Here is a 10,602-nt window from a genome sequence, read left to right as displayed (position 1 = left end):
GAATGCTAAATTCTCTTAGCAGAGGAGTCATTAATCAAGGGAATAGCTTTAAAGAAGGATTAGAGGGCAGTTGAGGAGAAGCATTTTCACCCAGAGAGCCATCAGCATTGAAGTTCAATTACTGAAATGATGGTAGTACAGAACTTGCATCCTAAAGAACTTGAGCATGCAGTTGAAGTCCTGTAACCTAAATGGCTATGGATTTTAAAAGGTGCAAGATAGGATAATGCTAAAAGTTCTTGTTCAGCCATAGATATGGTGGACCAAATGGCCTCTTGTTCTTTAAATTTTTGATGTTTAATCTTGGCTAAAACCACCCAAAACACTATCATCAACAACACCTCATCCATTTCTGATTATCATAGTGCCTAGCGCAGAGCCACTTAGCATCTAAGACTCAAACAAAAAGAAGTAAGTTATCAGAGTTTGGGTGACTGGTGTCTGGATTTTTTTTTAATAGGACCAGGATTGCACTGAATATGGTGCTGCTAATACCTTCTTTAACATCAAGGCCAGATTTATCATTATTCATATTTGTCTTTTAACAGGGTGCGTTTGAAAATGGCCAGTGCGTGAATAGAGGAGATGTTACTTGGAAGCAGAATTTACTTCACAGATATCAAGGCCAAGATGACACATCTCGGAGCAGGTGCTATATTGACAAGTATTCTATTTATGGTTGGTTGTTCTGCAATACCAAAGAGGATAGATACTTCTTTAGTAAATTGCTCAGGAATTGGCTATCCACTTTCTCATTGTATCCTGGCACCAGATGTAGAGATGTTGGACTTGTCTTACAACAGCATCAGAATAATTCAACAGCAGAGTTTCCAGAATTTCACCAAGCTGAAAAAACTTTTTCTTCAATTCAATCACATCACTGACATAGAACCTGGATCATTTTCAAAAAATTCAGAACTAAGGTATCTTGATCTTTCAAATAATTTTTTGCATGATATTTCAGCCTTGCCATTTAATCATCTCCAGTCACTAACACACCTTGATATCACTAACAACATGTTTGATACAGCTGACTTTGGAGCAGAAATCAACAAACTACAGAACCTGTATTCTCTACACTTTGGAAACGCTCGCCTTTCTTCCTTGAAGTCCAATTCCTTATCTGCACTTCGTGGAATCCCACTTAAGGAAGTTTACTTAGTTACAGGAGATTTGCAGGTATATGAACCTGGAACACTTAATGCCTTGCAAAATGTAGAAAAGCTTTCTTTTGATTTCCAGTTTGGACAGAAAGTACAATTATTGATCGAGCTCTTCAATGATATTCCAACAACGACTACTACACTGGAAATACTAAATTCTGATTTGGTCAAAAATGCAGGAGGTGCAGATTTATTTTCCCCTTTGAAGAAATCAAAAATCACGACACTAGTAGCGCAGAATATTACCATTGATGATTCTTTGGTCACTCATTTGTTAAACTTTGTTCTCAGCTCAAAAATAAATGAATTATTTTTGAAAGCAATTAGAATGGATGGCGTGGGCAAGTGGGAAATAGTTCCTGTTCCATCTGATCAGATTAGTTTGCGCAAACTCCACATAATTAATGTAGATAATCCAAACTTCTACCGTTTTTACTCACTTGACTATCTTCTTGATATATTTACACAACTGACAGAGTTAACAATACTTGAGGGAAATTTGTTTTATGTTCCATGTGAGGTATCAAAAGTAATGACTTCTCTGAGATATTTGGACATATCCCAAAACTTGCTTCAAGAATCCACCTTCATTCCTAAAGATTGCACTCCTCCTTTCCCCAATCTTAAAACGCTCATTGTAAGTAAGAACAAATTTTCAAATTTACCCAAGTTTAGTACATTATTATCGAAAATGGAAAACTTGTCTAGTATAAGTGCTTGTCACAATAGTCTTGAACTACAGGAGGGATCGGCCTGCAATTGGCCTCAGACTATGACGCACATAAATTTTTCACACAATAACCTGAAAAGCAGTGTGTTTGGCTGCTTACCAGAATCACTGGAATCACTAGACTTGAGTTACAATTCCATCACCACAGTCCCAAACCTCAAAGGGCTGAGAAATCTCCACGAAGTGTTTTTGACAGCAAACATCATAGTATCTTTTCCTGAGATTCCACTGGGTCACTCACTGAAATTCTTGCACATTAATCACAATAAAATTCAGAACTTAAACATCCACTCATTACAGTCCTTAGATCTAGCTGAACTCAAATTCAGCAACAATCCTTTTGAGTGCTTCTGTGCAGTTCAGTCAGTCTCTAATTATGTTCAGCAGACACAAACTGTGATACTTGATTGGCCAGACCAGTATCGATGCGACCGTCCACAAAAATTCAAAGGTCAAGTTATCCAATTCCTGAAATTTTCTCCTATTGAGTGCAAAATTCCCTTATTCGTTGGGGTCCTTTTGGCATGTGTAGTGCTTTTGTTAGCTGTGTGCATTATGCTATGTATCAAGTATAATATTACCTGGTACATCCGAACTCTCTATCTCTGGCTTAAAGCTAAAAGAGGTCACAGCATCAATTTGGAGGAACACAGATTTGAGTACAATGCTTTCATTTCATACAGTGAACATGACGCATCGTGGGTGAAGAACAAATTGTTGGTACAGTTAGAAAATAGTGACCCACCATTCCATATCTGTATCCATGAAAGAGACTTCAAACCTGGAAAGTCAATAATTAACAATATCATTGACTGTATATCAAAAAGCTACAAAACCATATTCATCCTTTCAAAACACTTTGTGCAAAGTGAATGGTGCCACTATGAACTCTTCTTTGCCCACCAACAGGTATTTGATGACAAAAAGGACAGTCTTATCTTGCTCCTGCTAGAACCTATTCCAAAGAACTCCATCCCTGATCGTTTTTGCAAACTACGGAAACTGATGAATAGAAACACTTACTTGGAATGGCCTCAGAATGAGTTTCAACAGGACTTCTTTTGGAAAAGGTTGAAAGCTGTCCTGAATTTGGATTTCCATTCATGCAATTCACAAGTTATGCAACAAGAGATTGTGCAAGAATCTGATTAGATCCTTGAGCATCATATATAGACAAACATACACGAAAGTAGACCTTAAGGCTGTAAAATCTAAGTTTTAGTAAAACATGTTAAAATAACTTTCCTTTATATCTACATATCGGTGCTATTTATTTTTCCATTTAGATTTTCACCCAGCACTAATCAAGAAGTTAATGACATTTAAATAAGTGAATAACAACTAAATGTCTGGTGTGGGAAATTTTGCATAAAATATTGCTTTGCTGTACTCGTTCAAATTACGCTATAGATGTAATTGCTTTTAACAGGACTCTCCTGGGAAAGAGAAATTAAAGTGTATTTTACATAAGATAGTGTATTTTAATGTTCGCCAGTTAGCAGCTTGAAGTTCTGCCCAGCTTTCAACCAAATTTCAGGTTTGCATGTGGCACTCTCTCAATTAGGCATCTGTCCATACTGACCAGTAATAGCTCCTTCACACAATGGCGTAACTTCATTCAGCTGCCCCTCAACAAAATTCCGCTCCAGTCAATAGACTGGATAAGTTATTTATATGGCCATGTGTATTAGCATTAGTGCATCTGTAACATTAGCTTCATATATTATCACTGCCACCACAGTCAGAAAGACATGCTGATTAGGTTTATTGATCATGCTAAATTCTCCCTTAATGTACCCTAACAGGCCAAGGGGATTTCACAGTAACTTCATTGTAGTGTTAGTGTAAACCTACTTGTGACAATAATAAATAAACTTTAAAATGTTATCTTCTGGTGACTGATAATGCTATGCATTATCCAAGCCTGGGAATGCTTGCATCTTCTAAACTGTTGACACAATGCATTCATTGCCTGAATGATGGGAGCATTAGCACTGTGCTGTGGATGGGTTGTGTCTGCAGTGTCTCTCTGTGTGGTAACCATTTCTGCAGAGCTTGAATTTTGATCTGCCTGCCCCCAGCCTTCTGCTAATGACTGGATCAAATTGCAGGCAGTAATTTGTGACTGGTGTCCAGTTACACCCGTATCTTTCTTACCTTGTCTAAAATCTAAACACTGGAAGATTCAATATTGCTGATAGAAGCATGTTTCATATTTCAATTCTTTGATTGTATTCATTGATGTTGTAATTATGACCCATCTTAGGATGTGAGGGAAGGTATATGATTAGAAAACATAGAAGCAGCAGGAGGAGGCCATTTGGCCCTTTTTCCTGCTCCACCATTCATTACGATCATGGCTGATCATCCAACTCAATAGCCTAATCCTACTTTCTTCCCATAACCTTTGATCCCATTTGCCCCAAGTGCTACATCCAGCTGCCTCTTGAATACATACAATGTATTGGCATCAACTGCTCCCTTTGATAATGAATTCCACAGGCTCACCACTCTTTGGATGAAGAGATGTTTCCTCACCTCTGTCCTAAATGGTCTATCCTGAATTCTCAGACTGTGACCCCTGGTTATGGACTCCCCCACCATCGGGAACATCCTCCCTGCATCTACCTTGTCTAGTTCTGTTAGAACTTTAAGTCTCTATGAGATCACCCCTTATTCATCTGAAGTCCAGCGAAAACAGTCCTAACCTATGAATCTCTCCTCATACATCAGTCCCGTTATCCCCGGAATCAGTCTACACTGCCTCGAGAGCAAGAACATCCTTCCCCAGAAAAGGAGACCAAAGCTGCACACAACACTCTAGGTGTGGCCTCACGAAGACCCTGTATAGTTGCAACAACGCATCCCTGCTCCTGTACTTGAAACCTGTCGCAATGAAGGCCCACACAGTAAGAAGTCTGACAACACCAGGTTTATGAAGGCCAATGAAGGCCAACATACCATTTGCCTTCTTTACCTCCTGCTGCATCTGCATGCTTACCTTTGCTGACTGGTGCACAAGGACACCCAGGTCCCATTGCACACTCCCCTCTCCCAATTTACAGTCAGTCATTCAGACATAGTCTGCCTTCTTGTTTTTGCTTCTAAAGTGAATAACTTCACATTTATTATGTTACACTACTGTATTATCCAGATCAAATAAAATGTTTAAATGACTCCCAATCAACTTTTCTCCCTTTCTTATAGAGCACAAATTAGTTCAAATTTAGAAATTACACCTTTGGAGCTTTTTCAAGATCTGCGTGGAGGATTACCTCTGCTCATAATGGATAAAACTCTGTAATGAAAATGATTGGTGAATAGCAAAAATTGCCCAACTATTGTAACCAACATCTGACTTTCAAGAGCCTACTTAGGATTCAGAAAAATAATTATAGATCGAACATTCTTTAACCATAAATCCGAAAAACACTTGCATCCAAAAACCCCACTTTTTTTGAACCTCATTGACCTTAAGTGCAGACAATCCCTGACCCAAGTCAACATAGCTTGAAACAACATGAACCTAGCAGATCAGACCGAACCTTTAGCATAGAAAATCCCTGACGTGAACTGTCACTACTCAAGCCAACATGAACCTCGCTGGTGACACCCGATCTTTAATGCGGGAAATCTAGTTGTGTGTCTGTACATTGACACTCTGAACCCTCTCCTACCAGCAGAATCACAAATGGTGCCTCAGCTGGGAACTTATTGCCGATATCCTGTATTTATTACTCTGTTGTACATGTTACTTATCTTGCCATTTATTTACTTTAGGCTATAGCTCGCCCTGGCTTTGGCCATTGTAATATGAGTAAGTCTAAGCCTATATGCAGTATCCAAAAACCAAAATTATTTCAAATCTAAAGCAGTCAGCCGTGAGGATTTTGGATAAAGGATACTCAAGTTGTATATGCAGATGAATAAAAGTAGCTAAGATGTTGAAAGTTATGGATGGGCAATAAATGCTGGCCTTGCCAACAATGCCCAAATATAGAGTGAATTTTTAAAAGTATAAAGCTTTGGCAAATGAGCTTAGTAGAATTAATCTTCCACTTTACAACTATGGTTTACATTTCTCAATTTATTTTATGATAAATGTCTGACATTATCTTCATAATTATTTGGATTTAATTGTATTTTCTCCAATTTTAATTCACAGTAAACATACAGGTATTACTGAATGATCTTGGAACATTTCTGAGCAGATTACTGTTGTGTACAGTGTTTCTCCAGATCAGTTAGAAAACCAACAAGACCTTTATCAACAGTGTCACTAATCTACTCACACCTGCTCCAACCTTTCATCTTCTGTATCGTCAAAATCCTCTTCTCTCCTCCAGCCTGACCTTACAAGTTGAGTCACCTGCAAGTCGAAACTGCCACAAACTCAAAATTCTAAAGATAGCATTAGTTCTGTTCACAAAAAACACTTGAACAACAGATGCTACAGAGAATAATGTTAAACAGTTAGCTATGATATTCAGGATGAGCTATGCCCTGCTCTCAGCTTTGCAACAGCTCATTCCTAAAATAAATTTAAAATATCTAATGTCCACTTGGGTCTAATTCAAATTTCAGACTCCAGTTTGGTACAGCAAATGTCAGACTTAGTGTTAACAGAATGTGACAAATGTGCACAGGCTCAGAATTATTAAAAAGAAATCTTACAAATCTGTATCAGTCATACCTCAGTATATTTCATTTTAAATGATCACTTGTGTTAGGTTTGAGGGGGTGGGCAGATCTGTCATAGGACATGGAACACTACAGCACAAACAGGCCCTTCGGCCCACAAGTTGTGCTGATCACATCCCTACCTACCAGGCCTATCTATAACCCTTAATCCCATTAAATCCCATGTACTCATCCAGAAGTCTCTTAAAAGACCCCAACGAGTTCGTCTCCACCACCACCGACAGCAGCCGATTCCCCTCACTCACCACCCTCTGAATGAAAACTTACCCCTGACATCTCCTCTGTACCTGCTCCCCAGCACCTTAAACCTGTGTCCTCTCGTAGCGACCATTTCAGCCCTGGGATATTATCAAAAGAATGCATGATGTGATTAAGAAAAATATTTTTAAGCAAGACAGTGGCAGACTGAATATGAAATAAAGCAATAAATTGGATAAATGTTTGCTGGTGGGTGTAGTGGAAGTAAGGGTATGTGGGGATAGGACTAATATTGATGATTCTGTGGAAACATTAATGAAGAGTTTTCCTGTGCAGACAGGACAAGCTGAATGAGTAATTCTGTGACATGCAGTCTCTTTGATAGGAAGCTCTTTGGCCAGGCATTATCTCATTGCTGCCTTCCTTGCACTCAACGCGAAGCTGGCAGAGGCATGAGACTAGTTGAAAAAGTTTATACTGTGGGAATCAAAACCACTGCATTTCTAGTGTTTCCCTGGCTTTTAATGCAGGGGATTCATTTTTGTTGTTGTAGCTACTATAAATAAATGTTTAAGCTGAGTTCTGTTCTTTTATTTTATACATGCTCAATAAATTGATCTCATGGTTGATAACATGACCAGTGTATATTCTCCTGCTTACCAGCTTCATGACAATCACTGTTACAGACCAAATGAGAAACTCCAAGGTATATTATGAAGTTAACCTAGTCCCCAATTATTTTTGATTTTGGCATTAGTATGAGCATAAGGTGTTCCACTCCAGGTATGGTTCTACTGACAAGTAGGAAGCTTTTATTAAAACAAACTTTATTTAACAACACAGTTAAAATATAACAAAAATAATTAGCGTAGCTTTTACCAATTGAAATACTAAACATGACGGGATGTAATTCTTAACTGCTGGCTGTTTCTATTAGTTCCAATTTAGACAATAATCCCACAGATGTAAATTCTCATTCAGGATCAGTTAGCAAGACACACAGGCTTATGTGAATTCCCAATCCGTCAATCTTTTAACCCCTCTGGACAGAGATACAGAGAGAGACCCGTCTTCTGACTCTCAGCTTCTGGAGGAAAACCTGTCTTCACACAGCAGAATTCCAGTAATAGAGGGGGAGAAAATGCCTTTGCAGAACTCTGGAGAGAAATACCTCTTTCTAGGAGGTCCAAGACTTGTCCTAGGCAAGCAATTCCAGAAAGAGGGAGGGGGAGAGAAAAAGAACTACTGCTCTTTTCAAATTCAATCTGCAACTGCCTGCTCTGTAAGCCTAGTTCCATCCGTTCACGATTTTCTTCTTGTCAATCAAAATAATGAACACTAGTCAGAAACCCCAGGGAACATTCTAAGAATTACAATACTGCATTAAAACAAACACTCCAATACTTAGCAGCATGCAGGCTGCCAGTTGCAGACAATTGGTAGTGTAATCAGAATTGAAATATAACAGTCCCTTCATAAGAAACAACAGGCAAATATCCATTCAAGAGAGAGAGAGATGTATTAAAAGAGACTAACCATAAATAGAGATGTGGCCTGGAAAGATTGAGAAACATGAATAGAGAAAACTAGAAGTGAGTACAGGAACAATAGATCATTTGTACAAGGATTTGCACAAATATATTTCTTAAAGGCACAGAATTGTCATATCACACCCCACCATGATATATACAAGAAACCAAAATACAGAGATAAATGCTTATTCTTCAACCCACATATCTTGCTATTTTTGCAAATGCTGAAGGCACACTCTGGTTGGTACAAGAGCTTACTTATAGGAATGACAAGAAAAATAGGGTAAATACTCCAAAACGTTTACCTAAACAACATACTTTAAAATGTTTAAAACACGTATAGCAGTCTAGGGTTTGAGTTTGTATTGTTCATCAGGCAATCTGTTGGGTATAGAGATTTCACTTTTAATGAACGGGAATGCACTATCTGAAAGGGTGGTGAAAGCCGATTCACTAAGAATTTTAAAAAGGAAATTGTAAATATTCTTCTTTCAAGTATTTATTCAAAGTTATGGGGAAAGAGCAGAGTGTACAGCTAATTGAATAGTTCTTTCAAAGAGCCAGCACATGCATGATTGTGTGGTATCATTTACATTACTGATGCTACAATTCTCAACAGGCCAGAGTCTGATAGAAAACCCCTGATTCAATTCAATCTATATCTGAAGAAAAGCTGCCAAGGAAATCAAATTGAAAGCTAATAGTAGTAATTTGAGTTTCTTTTTTAAAAAACCAAATAATATGTAAAGATTGAGCTTTGGACTATCCTTGAGCCACATTCCAACAAGAGAACTATTTACTTGAATTGCACATCTTAAAACACTTCCAGGCAAATTCAAAGGTACGTGTCCATTTAAGAGAGAGAGATATATCAATACAGACTAGCCATAAATAGAGATAGGACCCAGAATGTTTGAGAAACAGAAACAGAGAAAACTAGAAGAGAGAATACAGGAACAGCAGACCATTTGCACAAGCATTTTATTAACCAAGACAACATAGTGATCTGAATTTCCCACATATCCTAGGATTCACTCCCAAACATGGCATATTGCATTTTTGCAGGAGCAGGAGCAGGAGTGAAGTCAGACCAGAATCAAGCATGCATCATTTAAAGAGACAATTAACCATTTAAATCACTACTTCCCTCCACTAATGTGAGATTTTGGGTCAGCCAGCGTGCGAAACAGAGAGTGTGCAGATTAGACCAGGTAAGAGGGGGTCTGAACTTGGTGGATGTGTTTGGATAGCCAGGGTAGCCTTTGTAGCTGCAAGTTATCCCTTTGGATATGGTCTCAGGAGACCTTATGGGGGAATTAATACACCCTTTGGGATTATTAAAGGTAAACCTGATTTTATGCACTTTTTTGTGCACTCTCATTGAAACTTTCAAGCTGTCAAGCAACTGTCAAGCTGTGAAAGAACTGTTAAAGCTGTTAAGGAACTATCAAAGGATACTAGTTGGCATGCAGCAGGTAAGGGAAAAGGTTGGTGGATGGAGGACATGGGATGGCATGAGTTAGCACTAAATTGGAGGAGATATAAAGATATGAGGGCATAGAGTGTTATTTGGGGCAAGGGGGGATGGGTAGAGAGGCTTGGATTGGAAAAGATTGGCATAGATGGGCATGGGAGTATATGAAGTGGGGGGCAGGAGTAAAACAGGTGAAGAATGGAGTACTGTTTCTTGTTTTTTTTTTAAAAAATTTAGTTCAGCACAGTGCTTCAACACATAGGCAGGCCTTCTGCCACCTCTCTCCACATTTGTTCTGGAGATACTGAGCCTGACTGTCCATCCAGTCCATGCCCCTGGAATGAAAGTCCAACCTGCGGGCAGCCATTTTAGAGGTTACGCTTGTAGAGCCAGGATGATGTACTAGTGGTATTATTGCTATACTATTAATCCAGAAACTCAGCTAATGTTCTGGGGACCTGGATTAGATGAAACTTCAAAGGGGCATTGAACCCATTGCTATTGCTCTTCTGGCCCTGGGATTGATTATGCAGAACTGTCAATATGAATGTAATTGGAAGGCTTGAAGCTTGATTCAAAGCTCTCCCATCATTCACCCACCTTCCCAATGGAATCTGCGCCAGGTGGGTTTTCGGTGCAGATCTTGAGCATCATGGACCTGGTGCGGTGGTCTTTCGAGGGGTGGGGGCTGGGGAGGGGTAGGGAGAAGGTCTCAAGGAAGTAAATGCAGTGCCCACATGGGCTGTCACTGCCAGGCTGCTGAGGCAGGGTCCCCAAGGATTCTGGGGTAGAGTGAACTCAGGC

At 39.1% G+C, this 10,602-nt stretch overlaps 1 protein-coding gene across 1 annotated transcript; it reads left to right on the top strand.

The window, feature by feature from the left end:
* The first annotated feature begins 546 nt into the window (after positions 1 to 546).
* On the top strand, positions 547 to 5,978 carry LOC145347828 (toll-like receptor 2 type-2). The gene has a single exon (XM_080195725.1). The coding sequence runs from the start codon at positions 586 to 588 to the stop codon at positions 3,043 to 3,045; it is 2,460 nt and encodes an 819-aa protein (XP_080051851.1). The 5' UTR covers positions 547 to 585; the 3' UTR covers positions 3,046 to 5,978.
* Positions 5,979 to 10,602: the final 4,624 nt, after the last annotated feature.

The sequence above is a fragment of the Carcharhinus amblyrhynchos genome, chromosome 9, assembly GCF_965287045.1.
Source record: "Carcharhinus amblyrhynchos chromosome 9, sCarAmb.v2.hapA, whole genome shotgun sequence".
Taxonomy (NCBI): Eukaryota; Metazoa; Chordata; class Chondrichthyes; order Carcharhiniformes; family Carcharhinidae; genus Carcharhinus; species Carcharhinus amblyrhynchos.
Note: the sequence above shows the minus strand (reverse complement) of the source record. Positions and strands in the feature narration are given on the sequence as shown.

Coding starts and splice junctions, on each gene's coding strand:
- LOC145347828 (XM_080195725.1), top strand. CDS start 586: ATGTTACTTGGAAGCAGAATTTACTTCACAGATATCAAGGCCAAGATG.